The 19559-nt window shown below is 36.5% G+C and overlaps 1 protein-coding gene across 1 annotated transcript in view; it reads right to left on the bottom strand.

The window, feature by feature from the left end:
• Positions 1-18827, bottom strand: part of DIPK2B (divergent protein kinase domain 2B) — a 30472-nt gene extending 11645 nt beyond the window's left edge. The window contains exons 1-2 of the mRNA XM_026713585.2: positions 18508-18827; positions 9980-10244 (exon numbers count right to left, since the gene is read on the bottom strand). Of these exons, the coding sequence (XP_026569370.1) occupies positions 9980-10244; positions 18508-18713 (471 nt within the window). The 5' untranslated portion in view covers positions 18714-18827. The remainder of the gene's footprint in view (positions 1-9979; positions 10245-18507) is intronic.
• Positions 18828-19559: the final 732 nt, after the last annotated feature.

The following is a 19559-nucleotide window of genomic DNA, read 5'->3' as shown; positions in this document are numbered from 1 at the left end:
GGTTAAGCAACCAGTCACACAGCTTCTTAAAAGCCCAAATCTTGAAAGAGCCTGAGATATTTATACATCTTATGAGTCTCAATTTAAAAGCAAAAGCCTAATCCAATGACCTACTGGCAATAAATTCAGTCTAGGTGTAATGTATTTACAAACTATTTAAGCACAATAAAAGAAACTTTTAAAGCTATATATGCTTTTCATTTTTTTGGAAAGTTAATGTGATGACTTGGGGTGTGGCACAAAGGCAATACAGTCAAATAATAAGTAGGAGTCCCTTTATTTGCTCCAACTTTGCCCCCAATGTCCTAGTTATCTTCTGGGCTGGAGAAAAACTCTCCCAGGAACAGCCTTTGGCTGCAAAGATTCAAGTCCAAAACATTGTCAACAAAAACTGTAACTATAAGTCCAATCAAAGCAAGATGACGTAATTAGTTCAGCCAGGCAAGAGAAGGAATTCCAGACATGAAGGAACAGCTTTAATTCAACCCAGTTGGGAGGATGCCAGGAATGCAAATAACCAAAGTCAACACAAGATAAACATACGTTTGTTCCCAGCAGACGCCACTCTCAGCTTGCATCTCTTTTCAACTCTCTTCCCAGCTGTGGCTAATGAAAGGAATTGGGGCCCTTTCCTCCCCCGTAAGCCATGCAACCCACGTTGCTCTCTTCTCTGTTCCTCCCTGCATGCCCTAGGATGAAGAGGGGGTAGATCTTCTTCTGAACTCTCTCTCCCTTGTTCTATCTCTCCCCTGCTCTGCCCAGCCAGACTTTGCCCTTCCCTATCAGCTGCTCATCTTCCTCCTCAGATTCAGACTCTGACAGGGGCATGACACTTAAATATTTACAGGAATATTTATTATTTACAGGAAACACACATGTATACACATACCTTGAACATTTCAGCAAGTAGTGAGGAAGTGAAAGTGAAGGACTAGGAGAAGAAGGGAATCGATTCTCCTGAATTAAACAACTTTTGAAGAGAATATATAGAAGGGAATTTTCTTACCCTTGTTAATGTAGGTTCAGCAATGACAACCACAGTGATTAAGAAAAATAGTACTATGTTAGTCCTGAAGCCAGAATTCTAATTTTATTTTATTCTGTGCTAGTTTTAAAAACTGGAGGTCTCAGATATAAGCATGATACAGATTCTGACAGCCTGTTCCTTATTTGATGGTTTGTCTACATACTAAGGTGAACACATTGATTGCTGAACTGAAATTGAGTTAATTAATCACTTTTGTTGTAGATTTTCCAAAACAAGGTCCTTTGGTTTATATTTCTGCTAAGCTGTGTAAATTACATTTCATATTGAACATGTTGAAATGCTAGCCTTCATAGAATAATCCTAAACATTTCTACAAAAATAGGGGTCAAATTGTCTATGAATCTTAGAAGACTGATACATCATATTATTATTCCTGTCAATATTAGATAATAATATTCTCCACCGAATTTTATAATAAAATATGTTTATCTATTTTATTTCTTTGGCTAATCTTGTTTAAATAAGTCAGACAGTAAAACAAACAGATAGAATCTAAGCACATCAGGAAAGGTGTCATCCAAATCATTCTAGCATCAACAACATGGCATTGATCATCTGCAGATCATTTATCAACATTTGGGAGACATAAACCAGTATTTTGGACTCTCTAAGATGAAAGAGTTCCCACCCAGAAACTTCTACTTCCTAGCTTACTCCACAAAGTGGGTATGAAGTTAATTATTTGTGTACAAAAAGCAAGCAGACAATTTTGCACAAAGAAAGGACCCTGACTGGAGCAATGATATACCATAGAACTATAGACAAAGGATGCTTTAGAGAAAGGATGCAGAATTACTGAAGTTCTGGCATTTTGAAAGAAAGACAAAGACTATATATCCAAATAGATCAAGATGTATCTCATATGAAAGGAGGAGGCCAATGGGTAACCTGACTGGTATAAGCTAGAAAAATATAGACTGGAATATTCAGGGTTAAGAAGAGAGGAAGGCGTTTTCTTTTGACATGATCATATCAAAGTGAACCCTGCCATATGACAGAGCACCAAGTTACATTTAAACTCACTGTGCAGTAAGTTTGTGTAGCAGCAATGTGATCTCATACACAGAGAAAATCCACATATCAAATACTTCATTGTATTCTATTATGATGTTTCTTGGTGTGCATTTATAGATAAGGAGACAAAGTGAAGCCTCAGAAGGGTTTGGGGTTTGTTTGTTTGTTTAATTGTCCAACTTAGTTTTTTTTTACTATTGTGTCTTTTTTACTGATCAGCAAGACAATTGGAATCAGAAGTACTTTTTCTTCCACTTGCTTTACAGCAACTTCTAGTAAATCTTCAAGAATGATGCAGAGCATCATTCATGTATCAATTCAAGATCAAAAACATGCATGGTCATCAATAATAACAAAAGTGGTGTATTTTGCCAAATTAAGTTTTGAATCTACTTGATTAATAGATACAAGTAGAAATGTCAAGTAATCAAAATCCAAGTAAATTAGGAAAGAAAACAACATCTGCACCATTTTCTACAACTTCACTTGCAGCACCAAATCCATCAAATCAAAGGTCCATAGAAAGTATGCTGCAATCAGAAAAATTGAATTCATTTCAAAAAAACATGATGATGATGTTCCAATCCCTACAGGATGCCATAACAAAAAAATCACATTGAAGTGAAAAGTGAGTTTGGAGAGGTGAAAGACAAAATACAAAATATGGATGAAATAATAGGAAATTTTCAACAAATGATAGCAAAAAATGAGCAAAGGATTCATATAATAGAAGAAAAATAAGAGCAAGCAGAGAAAAAAATGGAGGAAATGAATCAAAGGCTTAAACAGGAAAATAAAGAGTTGGAGGAAAATGTTATTTGATTACAAATGAAAAAAGCTGACTACTTTTTGAGATTTCAAAACATAGAAGAGGAAAAAGGAGAAGACCTACCGGATATAATGACAGAATTGCTGGCAAATGCTCTACAAATTACAAAACAGGAAATGCAAGCAGAAATTGTTGAAATATTCTGAATTCACACAAGGTATGTGAGAAGACACAATTTCCCAAGAGAAGTTCACGTCAGACTCATCAAGAAGATGATAAGAGTTGAAATACTTTAAAAAGTGAGAGATGAACCACTGCAATATAAAGACAAAGAAATTGTGGTGTTGAAACAGGTGCCAAGAGGAGTAGAAAACCTAAGGAGATAATATCAATTTCTGACAGGTCAGTTGATCATACAATGTAAATTTCAGATGGTTGATAGCAGAGGGAATTCTAGTAACCTGGAATGAAAAAAGACATAGAATCGATACATTGGATAAAGCATATTAATTCTATGAATATCAATTTGGCACCATTGAAGAACAGGAAGGGGGAGAGGGAACAGAATATAAAGATAAAAAAACAGTACAGGGGGAAAAGACTATATAGCAAGAAGAAAGTGAGGCTGAGAAAATAGAATAAGTAGAGTGAGAAGGAGCAAAAATAAAGGAACAGAGAGAATGAAGATCAACTAGAACAACGAAAACTATCTATATAGGTGAGAAGATGAATGAAGAATTAAAGATGTCATCAGTTAATATAAATGAATTGAATTCACCAAAGAAAAGGAAAAAAACTTTCACAAAACTACAAAAACTAAAGCTTGATTTAATTTATTTACAAGAAGTTCATATAAAAAACAACATAGTAAACATATTTTTCATTAGCACAACAAAAGAAAAGGGGGATGGTTTTATATATATAAAGAAAATAATAAATGGCAGGCAAATCTATACAGATGAAGAAGGAAGAATATTGATGGTGGAGGTAATAATAAATAAAAAACAAGTATTGTTGATAGCAATATATGTGCCAAATAACCAACAAGAAGAATTTTACAAAAAAATTCATATGAAAATAACTGACTATGAAAATATTTGTATGTTAGACTTTAATGCAATAGTGGATGTAAAATTAGACTATAAAAGCAGGAAACTAGGTAAAAAGGCAAGGAAAATACTGCCAAGGACTTTTTAAAAAATGACAGAAGAACTTTCACTTCAATATACATGGAGAGAAATGAATTTAGAGAAAAGTCAATATACATTTTATTCAGACAGACATCAATCGTGGTCAAGAATTGATATGATATGGCTGACACCGGAATTAAGAGCAAATGTACAAGAGATATAAATTGAAACAAACATATGGGCAGACCATAATCCAATAAAAATAAAATGGAAAGGTCAAAGGAAAAAAAGAGATGGATGTTGAATCAAACAATACTAAAAGATAAAGAATTTATTCAAATAATGGAAAAAGAAATGGATTTCTTTTTAAAGGAGAATAGAAAAGAAGAGATTTCATTACAAAATGGATGGGATACAGCAAAAGCATACATTCAGGGATTAGTTATAACCTATACAGCAAAAAAGAAAAGAAGAAAGACAAATGCAAAAGGGATTGGCAGAAGAACATAAAAGATTAGAAACAGATTTACAGAAGGAACTGCAAAAAAAGAAATTTAAAAAAGAAAATAGAGTTAATAAAACACAAACTTGACTTAATGGAAACAGAAGAATTAGCACAAAAGATTAAAGGAGCAAAACAAAATTACTTTGAAAATGCCAATAAACCAGGAAGATGGTTAGCATATAAATTGAAAAGGGAGAAAGAGAAGAGGTTAATACATAGTTTGTTAGATGAAAGGGAAACCCTACATTACCAAAATGAAAGCAAAAAGAAAATAATTTAGAACTACTATAAAAATTATATAATCAAGAGAAAGTGTCAAAAGAAAAAATAAAATATTTAGAAAAAATTGAACTACACAAAGTATCTGAAATAGTGAAGGTTATGTTAAATAAAAAGATAACAATGTTGGAATTAACAGAGGTGATTAAGAGACAAAAATAATAAAATACCAAGACCAAATGGACTGCCAATAGAATTTTATAAATGCCTACAAAACACCTTAGGTATTCCAATGTTGGAAGTTTACAATGAAGTATTGTAGAGGCTAAAATACCAAATACATGGAGGGAAGCAAATATAACTTTAATACCAAAAGAAGAATCAGATAATGCACAGATAAAAAAAACTACAGACTAATATAGCTACTAAATGCAGATTATAAAATATGTGCTTCAATAATGGCAGAGAGATTAAAAAGATTCCTGGATGATTTTATACACCCAGGTCAGAATGTATTTTTACTGAAAAGGCAAATTAAAAATATGAGAATTATCTTGAATACGTTGGAGGATTATAAAGTACATTCTGAAAAGCAAATAGCATTGATATTTTTAGGTGCACAGAAAGCATTTGATAATGTAAATTGGCAATTCATGTTGCTACAATTAAAATATTTGGATTTTTGGGAGAAATTTATTAACATGATAAAGGCAATATACTCTAAACAAAATGCAAAAGTGATGGTTAATGGGGACATGACAGAGAACTTTAACATAAGGAAAGGCACGAGGCAAGGATGTCCTCTGTCCCCTTTACTATTTATATTAACACTGGAAACCAATCTTATTTCATTCTTTAACATAGTGACTAAATTAGTAGACCAGCTAAATATTGTGGACATAATATACCAGTACTTAGATTTCAGCAAGGCATTCAAAAAAGTAGACCACAACCTACTTCTTGGTAAACTAGAAAAAAGTGGGATAGGTAACATCACCACCAGATGGATTCGTAACTGCTTGACAAACTGTACTCAACAAGGAATCCTTAACAGGTCTACACCTACATGGAGGAAAGTAAGCAGTGGGGTACCAAAAGATTCTGTCTTAGGCCCAGTAATCTTCAATATCTTCATTAATGACTTAGATGAGGAAATAGAAGAGGAACTTATCAAATTTGCAGATGATACTAAGCTGGCAGGAATAGCTAACAACCTAGAAGATAGGTTCAAATGGATCTTGACAGACTTGAACACTGGACCCTAACTAACAAAATGAAATTTAATGCAGAGAAAAGTAAAGAAAAACCAAATGTACACGTATAGACTGGGAGAAACCAGGCTTAATAGCAGTAACTGTGAGAGGAATCTTCGAGTCTTAGTGGACAACCAGCTAAATATGAGCCAGCAGTGTGCAATAGCAGCCAAAAAAGCCAATGCAATCCTAAATTGCATTAACAGAGGGATACAATCAAGATCAAGTGAGGTACTAATACCACTCTATAAAGCCTTAACAAGACCACATCTAGAATACTGCATCCAGTTTTGGTCACCACACTATAAAAAAGATGTTGAGGCTCTAGAAAAAGTGCAGAGAAGAGCAACCAGGATGATTAGGGGACTGGAGACTAAAACATATGAAGACCGGTTACAGGAACTGGACATGGCTAGTCTAGTGAAGAGAAGGACCACAGGAAACATGATAGCAGTGTTCCAATATTTGAGGGGCTGCCACAGAGAGGAAGGGGTCAAGCTATTTTCTAAAGCACCTGTAGGCCAGACAAGAAATAATGGATAGAAACTGATCAATGAGAGATTCAACCTAGAAATAAAGAGAAATTTTGTGAGAACAGTCAACCAATGGAACAGCTTACTTTCAGAAGTTATGGAAGCTTCATCACTGGAGGCTTTCAAGAAAAGATTGGATTGCCATTTGTCAGAAATGGTATAGGGTCCCCTGCTTGGGCAGTGGGTTGGACTAGATCAGTGGTTGCCAACCAGTGGGCTGGGAGAAAATGTTGATGGTCCACAGAGAAATGTCCCCACAAAGTACCCCCCCAAAGCAATTAATCCAGGCTGTGTGGAAACACAAGGCTGTGTCACCCACATGGCTCATCCACCTGCTGCCCTCACCCTTCAGCCGAGTGCAAACCTTACCTTGAGTAGAGCCACACGAGCTGGAACTAGAAGATACGACCAATGGTGGGGGAGGGAAATCTGCTCGAGGGTGGCTTGCTGATGTTGGTGGGAAAGTTGATCCCATATTCCAGAGCTGCAGTAGTCACAGGACTAGCCCTTTGGTCATCCCGGAGCAGGTGCTACTCCACCTGCATGCACCAGCCTGCCATGGACTGGAGGAGCTACTCTGGGATGACCAAAGGGCCAGTCTTGTGACTACTGCAGCTCTGGAATATGGGACCGACCTGTGGTGGGGTTGGAAATCTCTGCCGTAGGGGGTGGCAAATTTGTGAGTGGTGCAACATGCAAAAAGAAGTGCAGCCCTCACTGGCCAGGATGAGATAATAGTGCTGTTGCAGCAAGAGGAGGATGGCACAGGCAGGCCGAAGCAGCGATGGAAATGGCTGGAAGATGCGGGAGCACCACGTACTTGCATTTGTGCAGCATCAGCATTCCGCCTTCGGTCAAGGACCCCAGCTGAAGTTTCCCGCACTGCTTGTGCTTCAGCGCTTTGACTCCCAGGGACAGGAGTTTGCAGAAGCAATGCGGAAAACTTCAGCTGGTCTCTTGAGAGATGAGAGTAACTCCATCTGCTTCTCTCTGTGAGCACTTCTCAAAAGAGAGAGACGAATTTGCAGGTAGCTGGGCCGAATTCCTGTCCCTGGGAGTCAAAGCGCTGAAGCGCAAGCGGCGCAGGAAACTTTGGCTGGGCTCCTCGAGCGAAGGCAGAATCTGGTGCTGTACAAATGCAAGTAGCGCAGCACGCCTGCATCTTCCAGCCACAATAGCACCATTAACTCATCCTGGCTGTTGAGGGCTGCACTGCTTTTTGCATGTTGCACCACATGCAATTTTGCACATTACACGTGCCACCCCTACAAGCAGAGATTTCCAACATCAGCAAGCCACCATCAGTCAAAATTCATATTAGTGGTCCGTGGGATTTAAAATTATGAGTTTGGTGGTCCATGAGGTCCAAAAGGTTGGCGACAAGGTCCCTTCCAACTCTGTTAATCTAATCTAAAATGCATGGATATTTTCAAAGACATTTTGTTAGAAATGCATTATTGTTACCATGGGGGAAAGTTAAAGAAAGACATTATATGAAAATACCAGTCTGGCTCTCCACAGTGGAGGCACTGATACATCATAATGTGACTGATGCAGAAAAAATTGTAAGGAATAAGGATATTTTAAATGACAAAGGGGAACTCAAATCTAAACAAGAACTGACCAATCAAGGGATTGATTTAGCATGGTGGCTATATATGCAAATACAATGAAGATATGAGAAAGACTCAAAAATGCAGGGCTTTTATAAAGCACTAACAGAACTAGATCAAATACTACTGGGAACAGGTGAAAAATGAATAAAAATGTACAATTATTTATTGTGTATTAAATTGGAAGAACAAATGAAAGAAACAATGATAAGATGGGCTAAAATTTTTGGCTATCCAATAGAATAAGAGAAATTGCAGAAACTGTGGGATAGAAATTTTAAGTTAACAATGTCAATGGCCGAAAAGGAGAACTTACATAAAATGTTTTATAGGTGGCATCTACCACCAGCAAGATTAGCAAAGATGTATGAAAATTTATCAGCTAAATGTTGCAGGTGTAGTCAGATACCAGGTGAACATGCTCAAAGGCAAAGAAAATTGGACTAAATACATACTTGGATAGAAAAAAATGATAAAGCAACATATAGATTTGAAATCAGAAATATTCTTGTTGGGTATATTACCAGAACACTGTGACAAAGGGAAAATATATTTAACTTTACATGTATTAGCGGCAGCAAGAATTGTGTTCGCACAACAATGGAAAAATGAAGAGATCCCTACAGATGAAAGTGTTATAAAACAAATATTAGAATATGCTGAGATGGAAAAGAAAAGAAATGGAAGAAACAACATTTCTTGACATGGGACTTGTTTTTATCAATGGTTAACTAATAGACCCAGAGATTAGAATTTAATAAGATCTAAAAGAGAATAAAAACTTTTGTATTGAAAATTTTGTAAGATGGATAAAATAATTGTATTACTGTTTTGCGATTAGTACTGATAAATTTATTATGCTTATTATTATGATTTATGTTAATTAATATTGCATTTCTACTTAAAACTAATTGTGTCCAGACAACACGCTGTTCAGATTGATATGGAATTTTTTATGTGATATAAAAAGAAAATGTATTAATAAAACATATATTAAAAATAATAATAACAACACCACAATCTATTATACTCCATAGTTTCTTTCTATATGAAAGTAATCATATGCTAGAGAAACTGGGCCATTCAGCAGCTTGTCACCTTACTACTTGTGACTTATATGGTTTGCGTGTATCCAGATGTGTAGGGAAGGAGGAGTAAGAAGCAAGGATGATCCAAAATCCATATTACAATAGTAATTTCCCAGCCACAGGCAGTGTTCTGACCTAGGCTTCCTAAGAAAGCATAGAACACAATCTTAGTTCTGACAAAATCTCTTTTATTTCAATGGCTGTGAATTACGTTCATTCACAGCCTTCAAGGCTTCACAAACAGTTTTTTAGGGGAATGTTTATAAACACCCACCCTGTTGCACTTGTAATGCTGCCAGAGAACGAATTGCTAAACGCAGGGCAAGGCCAAACTTGACACAGAGTCAAACAGAACTTTTCAAAGCTTGAATTGACCAGACAAACTAATTGCTTCCTGCAAAAGCTCATGTCCCGTTTGCTCCTCTTTTATGTCCCATGCCAAGGGGCCAATCATGTGGCCTTGCTCCTGAGTCAACCCTGCTTTCTCAATTGTTCTTGTCTTCTGGTAGCCCTGCGCATGCGCAGGCTGGGAATTGGTTCCAGAATCTCCCCCACCTCGCCGCTGTTTGAGTCAGAAGGCAGCTGATGACTGTCAGCCTGCCCTGGCCCCATTCCTACCTCCAATGCAGAGTCCTTGTCCAAGCCCTCCTCAGCCTCCAAGACTGGCCCAGGTTCCTCCCCTACCTACTTTCTACTGTCCAACTCTGCTGCCAGCTCTGTCAGCTACCGGCGGATCACAACAGGCAGCTTTTATACAGGACTGTGTGTTACATATCAGTTGGGCGTTACATAAGACTTTGTACAAACCTGGACCAAGAGAGGGGTCAGGCGATTTGCTTTCAGCCATTTCTGGAATCTCTCTGTCTTCCATAGAGCTCTCTCAATGCTACATCTTTTAGACTGGGTAAGGGAAGTGCAAATTCTCTCATCAGACTCATCGTGTTGGTATTTTGTGGTTAATCGGGAGATCTCAACCAGTCGCCAACTTTTGCTGTCATCTGAATAGTTCCCAGGGTAACTGGAGAGAGAGCTTGGGGGGAGGGTTAAGTGTGAGGAGAGCCAACTATCAAACCTGTCATCAAAACACAAACATAAAAGAGTGTTAATCCATCTTTACCCAGTTTAGCATGGGAATGTTTTACCATACTGTAGAATTCACTACAATAACCCTAAGGGTAGTTCTAGTTCCGTGCATCTGACTACAACCAATATTAGAAATATTTATGCTATTGCTCTTTTGCATACTCATTAATACCATCTTTGCTATTTATATTGCAGATTTGATTTGGAGGTCTTTGAGCTTTCTCAGTCATAACCTTGGGTGGGTTGGGAATATCAAAATTTCACTATTTTGACAAACAGCATTCGGTCAGAATGAAACCATTGGACCTGACTCCTGAAGGGAAGGAAATGGTGGGCATAAACAATTAACAGTGATGACATTCTGCAGATATGTATTTTTCATTATAGTTATTTACATTTTATAATAATTGAAAACTTTTGCATTTACAAAGATGACTGATATTCTTCATTAACCTTCAGTATTAGCTTTCTTTTCATCCCATTGTAGAAGCATAAAAAGGTATGTTTGGTGTAGCATTCATTTCAGAGGTGGTATTCAGCAGGTTCTGACCAATTCTGGAGAACCGGTAACGGAAATTTTGAGTAGTTCAGAGAACCGGCAAACACTACCTCTGACTGGAGATTTTACAGTATCCTTCCCCTGCCACACCCACTGTCAGCCTTCAAGAACTTTTCTTCTTTTCTACTGCTTTGCATCTTTCGGCTGCCATGAGTAACGGGGGGAGGGGTTGCGTCTGAGAAGAGAGCTGGAGGTGTTACATTCTTGTGTTGTATAAATGAGGAGTGGGGGGGGGAGTATAAATTCCTGCTCTTAAGTTTCTATTTCCTTGCTTAGCCTTCTTTCCTTTGCGCAACTGCGAGTCTTTATCAAAGTATGTCAAGATCAACAGACAGAGGCCTCATCACCACCTGAAGATGCCCACATGATCATATTCAGAACTTTTAATTGGAAGAATCTTTTGAACTTTGGGGGGTGGGAACAATTCCATCCCTTTGTATATGTGATCTGCGCACCTAATTCCTTAGATTCAGAATTCTACCTGTAGCTTCCACTTCGAATTTCAGTAAAAGATATCTTTCCTCTAATCTATTTAGTCTAAGTATTTCTTTCTTGGATTTTGAATGGAGCACAGACTGACACCCACCAAGCCATGCCCACATAACCAGTAGTAAAAAATTTGAATCCCACCACTGATCCATTTGGCATCAAAGCTGAATATCATAGCTTGCTTTCAAGATTGTTAGACTGTAACAGTGGTGGTATGCTACCAGTTCGGCCTGGTTCAGGCGAACCGGTAGTAAAAGTCACTACCAGTTAGGCCCAACCAGTAGTTCAAAAAAAGCCTCCAATCAGCTGAGAGGGGAAAAAATAGCCTCCAACAATCAGCTGAGAGGATAAAAGACCAAAAAGTACATGGGAGGGTGGGACGGTTGCTCTTAGCTTTTTGTTTCTTCATCCTCTCAGTTGATTGGCTTGTTAGGTGCACACGCATTAGGGGTGTACATGCACGCATAACCACCCATTGAACTGGTAGCGACTAAGGTAGGATCCCACTACTGGACTGTAAGAATGGTTCTTCTGTGAAGTTTGTCTAAAGCAGGGCTGTGTCATGTGCTGGCCATGCCCACATCCAGTTTAGCAAAGGGGAGGGAAAGTCCCAATATGTCACGTGACCCCACCATGACGACATGAGTTTGACACCCCTGGTCTAAAGCATAAAGAGCTTATTATGGAAAGTTAGTTTTAATTTCCTCTAAGTCGTAAACTTGACTTCCCTTAGGAAAGTACTCCAGGAGAAAAAAATACCTCTTAGACTCAAAAGCAAATGTATAGTTTTTATAATGTATGTATGGTTCTATATTTCAATCAGTGAATGATTTTTCTAGGGGTGTGTGTGTGTGTGTGTGTGTGTGTGTGAGAGAGAGAGAGAGAGAGAGAGAGAGAGAGAGAGAGAGAGTGCTTTTGTAAAGAATGTTGGAAATAAGTTAACAGAGGAAGGACACTTATAGGTCTAACCATGTTAGTGAATAAAACTCCTAGTTGTTGCTGTTGGGAACAAATGCCTACTTCCTAGAATATAAATTTGTAAATATTCTTTCAATAAACTTTCCTCATCCTGCAGCTACTTATCTGCCATCTAACTTGTTTTGGTAATTCAGAAGGAGCTATTTATAGAGATGTCATCAAATTCTGTCCAAAGAATCATAAAGAGCAACTAGTATTAATATCAGTGAAGAAGACATCTCGAGTCTTAAAAACAGACAGACATTCACAAAAATGTCCTAAATGTTGCAATGCTTCCAATAAATCAAGGGAACCTATTGCAATTTTCTCTTATAAAATATATTGTAAACATTCAAACTTGAAGCTTTGGCCAAATGATCATGAATGCACAATAAAACTACTTTAAAATTGATATGACTTATGACTCATTTGACTTAATTGACTGGTTTTTAAAGTGTATTGAAAGATGCATATGATTTTGAAGACTGCCTTAATAATTCCAAGCAATATATTTCAAAATTGATTTAAGAACTTTCAAGACTTGGGCTACAATGTTCACTTAGAAAACAATTTCAGTAGAATATTTTCAGAGTAGGTGATTTGATCATTTGATACATTAATGCTAAATTTATTTAAAATTGCAAGGGTTTTTGCCCTCTAGCTGTAAAAGAAAATGAAATCTCTGCAAAGTCTTTGACTTTCAAAAGCACTGGATTTGTAAGTGATGTTTATGAATTACTATTTTTGACAGTACAATCCTGTGTACATTTACTCAGAGATAAATCCTACTCTTTGTGATGTGTGTAATTATATGACAGCAAGATCAAAACACTGTCTCCCCAAGGTAGTTGCAGCCAGACAGTATCTTATGTAGTGCAAGAATTTTCAAGTTCAGTTCTGTTACTAAAAATGTCCTGGCCCAGATCATGTAGTTACAGGCTTTGGGATACAACAAAGAGGATAATCTGATATTACAGAAAAGAAAGCCATGTTTCTGAGTTTATGCAGTGGATCCAGGATATGGGCTGTTGTCTATGTTTGAAAGTCTTTGCTGTAAAAATGTGTAAGAGGCCTCTTTGTTATCCTATATGATTCAGATTTTAGCTTAATGTTTGAATTAATCTTGTATAACCCTGTATTTGCACTTATTATATGTATCATTGTTGCTCTTACTACATTTATTTAATCATCCTCATATAATTAGCTCTTTTTTCTTCGCTGTATTATCACAATTCAATGTAGACATTTTGTAATTCACCATCTTAACAATAAAAAAATATATATACATATATACAATCAGATCTGGCATATGTAATTTTTATCTTTCAACTTTTAATCTGAGAATTCCTCAAACTTTAAATAGCATCTAAAGAAAAGCCAATGTGATTTTATGAAGTTCATGTTGGACTTGAGCTTGAAAATCCCTGTTGATTCATGAACTGAGTGCTCTCTCATTTACCGAATCCTCCTTGGCCTTATGTCATCATACATAACAGAGGAATCCCAAAGCAGAGGTGGTATTCAGCAGGTTCTGATCAATTCTGGAGAACTAGTAGTGGAAATTTTGAGTCATTCAGAGAACTGGTGATAACCTTCCCCCAGGAGCGGGGAGGGAATGGAGATTTTGCAGTATCCTTCCCCTGCCATGCCCACCAAGCTACGCCCACCAAGCCACACCACGCCCACCAAGCCATGCCCACACAACCAGTAGCAAGTTTTTTTGAATCCCACCACTGTTCCAAAGGTATATGTAATAGAGTTCCTTTGAGAATAAACTCAATAAAGATTGTAAGGAAGCTTATCTGCAAATATTTTTAAATCAGAAACAGTCACTGCAATCTGCTAAACTTTTTGCAGTTTATCATTTAGTATTCAGTATAAATGGCTAAGCAGATTGTACCATGGAATTCTTTAGGGCCAACTGAAAATGCTCTTAGACCCTGGCCTTACCTGGAGGGAACTGGATACCAGTACCATGTTGTATAAGTTACTGATACTTCAAAATGTTTTGTGGAAACTCAGCAAAAATAGATTAGAATATAGTTCATTATTCTGTTGCTTTCTTTCATCTGAAGCTTTCTCTCTATGCACTTCTATCTGAAATGCTTTTGCAAATAACAGAGCAAGTAGTGGTCCTGAGGATACTACATATACATAAAACCTCAGAGAAAGGTTTTATATTTTGAATAGAAATAAGCAAATCTCTCATTTCCACATGGAGTCATTTTGCTATCAATTTTTTCCATGATTCTTTTCATTCTTATTAATTTGAATCTTTACTCCCTAACTTTTTCCTAAATCCTTTATAAAAAGATTTTAAATATGCTTTTTAAGAGTAAAACCACAGTATTCAGAGATATGTAAAACCTCAAGAATAAATTCTGCTCTGCGTGCAAGTTTGTTACATGTGAACCCAGCAGTTATGCACATCATTGATAAAGAATAGATTCCATGGAGATCCTTAATTTTCTGTACAGCACATTAATTTTCAGTAAATGTAGAAAGCCATAAGGCCAAGCAATAAAAGAAAAAGAGCTGTGACCCTGGCCGGATTTATCTCACTTGAAGCCCCAAAGAGGTACTTTAAGTTTTGTTTTAATATGGTTTGTTGTCATTTTGACTGCTATCCTATGGTTTATGACTTGATGTGCTGTACACATTATGTTGATGTACTACACTAATCCAATAAACCTGAATTAAACTGTACACAAAATAAACCAGGACATTATGCACATATATATTTCTTACAACTCAAGTAGCATTGGTGTGACTCACTTCTAATTAATTGTCACTGTTTAAAAAATAGGTACAGATAGTCCTCAACTTACGACAGTTCATTTAGTGACTGTTTAAAGTTACAAAGTTACTGCACAATTAGCTTTATTGTATAAGTAGTCTTCAACCTGCAACCATTTGCTTAGTCATCATTTGAAGTTACAACAGCACTGAAAAAAGTGACTTATTTCCATTTTTCACACTTATGGCCATTGCAGTATCCCCATGGTCACATGATCAAAATTCAGATGTTTGGCAACTGGCTTTTTTTTATGACAGTTGCAGTATCCCAGGATCCTGTATCACCTTTTGCAATCTTCTGTCAAGCAAAGTCATAAAAACCGAGTTATTAACTTAAAAACTGTAGTGATACACTTCACAACAGTGGCAAGAAAGGTCATCAAATAGAGCAAATCTCAGTTAACAAAAACTCAGCAGCAGAAAATTTTCCTCAATTGTAGTCATAAGTTGAGGACTATCTGTAGACAACTCTCAGCATCATGTGACTTACTGCTCCCTTTTTTCAGTCCCTAAAGTTCCCCAGAACTGTGATTCTTCATGACTATTTTAAAATAAGTAGTGGTAAAATATTTGGCTTAAACCCATTCCTAAATGGAATTTTAAAAAGTGTGAGAGCAAGTTTTGACATTGCTCCTCCAGTAATATTAGCACACTGCCACCATTTCTTCTTATGTCCTTTGGAAGATAACAAAAAAAACCAATCACAAAAAAATTGTCCAATTCCAGCACAGAAATTTTGAATAATGTGCTTTCTATTTCCGCTTCTTCAGTATGGCAAAAGGAAACAACCTAGTGCCCTCCAAGTGTGGTCTACAATTGTTGTTGTACTTCTTGTTATTCAGGGCTCATAATAATTGAAGTCCAAAATATTTGGAGGATCCAAAGTGCTGAACCTAGCAACCTGACATACAGAAAAATTCTCATAAACTTAATATTTTTATTTGTCTAGCTATATGCTTGACATCAGTTTCCATAAATTGAAACGAAAGAAGCATACACCACATCTCATTGAAGATCAGCTAAAGACCCAGTGTAGTTTTGAACAATGCAGCAAAGCAGAGTATTTTTTTTGAAAATACTCTGCTTTGCACTTTCCACCATGCTGAATTTCTTGGAAATTTAATAGCTAACCCCAATATTCTTGGAGATTAAGGACAAAAATGCTTTTAGAGTATCCTTTCTATCTTCACTCTCTTGCTGAATTTATTAGCATTGATCATACAAATCTAGTATCATTTCACAAATTCAGGGGAACTTTTGAGGTGTATCCTTATTTGAAGGAAGCTTATTTGCCTTGATTACCCTTGGTACCCTAATATAGTTCATATCCCTATACAGTAGTCATTGTTGCTAGAATTTGTAACCATAAAGTAAAACTGAAATATGGTTGTTGCCAAGTGGTAATAGCATTTTTGTTAGGCTTTATGAATTAAGTTTTAACTCATCCCAAAGGCTGACTCAATTGCTACAGAGTATTTAGAACCTGAAAGTAATATTACAAGTGGCTTTTGTGCGCATGCATGTGTGTGTATGCATGCATGTGCGTGCACATACACACACATGCACACATATCTCAGAGCATTTTAAACATAACGTGAGGCCAGTTTGTCTCCAATCACACATTGAACATTCATATTGAATAGCAGGAGGAGGGAAAGATTCACCAATCCCTCAGACCATTCAGAGAATTTCCAAAAGTTTAAAAAATACAAAGATATACAAGATATCCATAGGATCCCTAAGAGCCTTGGTGGCGCAATGGTTAGAGTGCTGTACTGCAGGCCACTTCTACTGACTATTGGCTGCCTGCAATTTGGCACGTCAAATCCTACCAGGCTCAGGTTGACTCAGCCTTCCATCCTTCCATCCTTCCATCCTTCCAAAGTGGGTAAAATGAGGACCCAGAGTGTTGGGGTCAATATGTTGACTCTGGAAACCACTTAGAGGGCTGTAAAGCACTATGAAGCGGTATATAAGTCTAAGTGCTATTGCTATTGCTTGCAATCTGTAGGTCCAATCATGTGTGTCTGTGCTGGGGATTTAAATATATAAATACCCAAATAGCTAAAAATATATGTACTAGGTTTTACCAAGGTTGTCATGATTATATTATAGTACCTTCAATATGAGAGCAGAGAGAAAAGAAGTCAACTTATCTATCTGGTTCAGTAGCAATAAGCATCGGATAAAATTATACTGTAGTTTACTAGCACAATTTCTGTCTACTGTGCTACCAATTGTTTTATAGCATTTAAAATTATATAAATCATTGGAAAAGAATGAGCATTTCTCTCAGAACTCTCTCACACTGCTATCATATTTGTTTTCTCTTAGAAAACCTGAAATTGAACAAATCATGACAAGAGCACTAATAATTTCTGCAAATTAGAAAAATATATTGGCTTAAATTGCCATGCTCCTGTAGCATAGCTTAAGCATGATAAAAAAATTTTTTGAGTCTGATTCATATTTTATTTAATTCAAAATGATTTGAACTAAGCACACATTGATTTGATGAAAGCCCAATTATAATAGTCTCAAAAATGCTTATTCCAACTTCAAGAGCACTAAAATTGCAGTCTCATGTACTTCCAGGGAGTAAGTCCCTCTGGTGAAAATATGTTATCTTCTCACATCCTCTATCTTTTCTTGAACTTAAGATGATCACATATAGTTTATCTTGGTATCACTCTTACAGAGCAGTTCAGCAATGAGCCAAAAATCTCAGGCCTTCTTTGTTGCAGAGTGCAACATTTGTCTTTAGAACCACATCAAGCCAGTCTGTTGTTAATTTTAGAAGTGATAACAAAACTTATTTATTTGAGGGACCATTTGAGTCTGGAATTAATTTATCATCTGTAGCTCTTGGCTAGATATTGGAAGCCTAATATATATTTTTTTTACTTTTCACTATATTTAGACAAACAACAACCACATAGCTGGAGCTGCTTCCAGAGTTCATAAAACTAGTAACATAAACATAGATATTAATCAAATAAATAAAATAAAATAAATTGATTTAATTTTGAAAGAGTTAACTATGTGCATGAAATTAATTGGACATGATGATGATGATAGCAATCTTTCCCATGTCATTTCCTTAGCCAAAATGTTTGAAATGTAAAGCAAAACGCAAACTAGTGTCAAAACTTAAGGCATACTGTCAAAACTTAAGGCATACTTATATTTTATGGTACAATTGTTAAGGTCAAATCTTGCTAATTATAAGGAACTTATTATATAAACAATATTGATACAAGATCTTTCTAGGGCAAAAATGGATTCTTGCATCTTTAAATGATTTAGGGATTTATTAATCATTTCAGTAAAGTGTTGCTAGCATATAAATGTGTGCCAACCCTTATATATTTGAGGTTTTTTTTTCCTCCTCCAAAGAAGTAAATCCCATTTTCCCTTCAACCCACCCCAAATATGGTATGGAGATTCTGACCTTATTTCTTCTTTAAAGAATTTCTTGCAAATTGATGTTCCAATGCAGGCATTGCACTTATCAAGTCCCAAAAAGGTCCGACCAAAAGTATAGCTGGATTTGACTCGGGGCCCTGAAGAGGAAGAAACTGTTGCTTCTAAGAAAAGGCTGCAATTCACAGTGAAACCCAGGAGAGAGAGCAGGAATTTGGAGCCAAGGTAATACATCTCTAAATCTCTTAGATCTACCTAAGTTCTAATATTCTCGGTGTTAACTGAGCAGCATTTACAAAAGAAGAGAATGTGAACCAAGAGGCTGGAATGTTTTTGTCTTTCCAACTAGTTGGTAGTTTTAGTAGAAGGAGTATGAATTAGGTTGGGCACAAGGAAATACATGAGGATGCAGATAACATTTGTTGCTATAGTTACCTTTCCTCTTCTGGGAGCAGCTGTTGACCCACCCATCAAAAAAACACAGCATGCAAAAAAGCTTTGGTCATCATAATATTAATGGAGACAAATAAAGGATATCCTGTTGAAGGAACAGAAGTCATTCAAAGTGAAAACCCCAAAGGCACGGCTTCAAATATAGGCCATATTTATAGCCAAGGCATGTAAAATAATGAAAAATTGCACTTCAGTTTTGCCCTACATTATAAAATCCATGTTATAACTCAATTCCATTTCACTGGTATTTGTGTTTGCAACAATTTAATCTCAAAAAGCCTTTCTGTGTACTTGTGAGTGTGTGATTTAATATATATATATTCCCATAGTGCTGAAAGGCTGTGATTTATTCTAAAAAATAAGGCTTCTTCATTTCTCTCATTCTTGTTCCAGGATACAAATATTGGAAGTAATGAAGAAAAACTATTGGGAGAAAAAACTTGATTACATAAGAAATAAAAAAAGAAACATGATTAAATAGAATTTCAAGGGGAAAAACTTAGTTATGGTGACTTGCTATTTAATTCTTTAGGATGAAACATTAACTCATAATTGTAAGGTCCCAGAAGTTTCCCCCAGCCACTGAGATGCCAAAGAAAGTGAAACTCGAGACAAAGCTTGCAAAAA

Source organism: Pseudonaja textilis, chromosome 7 (assembly GCF_049901715.1).
Source record: "Pseudonaja textilis isolate UNSWEBS1 chromosome 7, rPseTex1.2, whole genome shotgun sequence".
Taxonomy (NCBI): Eukaryota; Metazoa; Chordata; class Lepidosauria; order Squamata; family Elapidae; genus Pseudonaja; species Pseudonaja textilis.
This window is presented reverse-complemented; position numbering and strand designations above follow the sequence as displayed.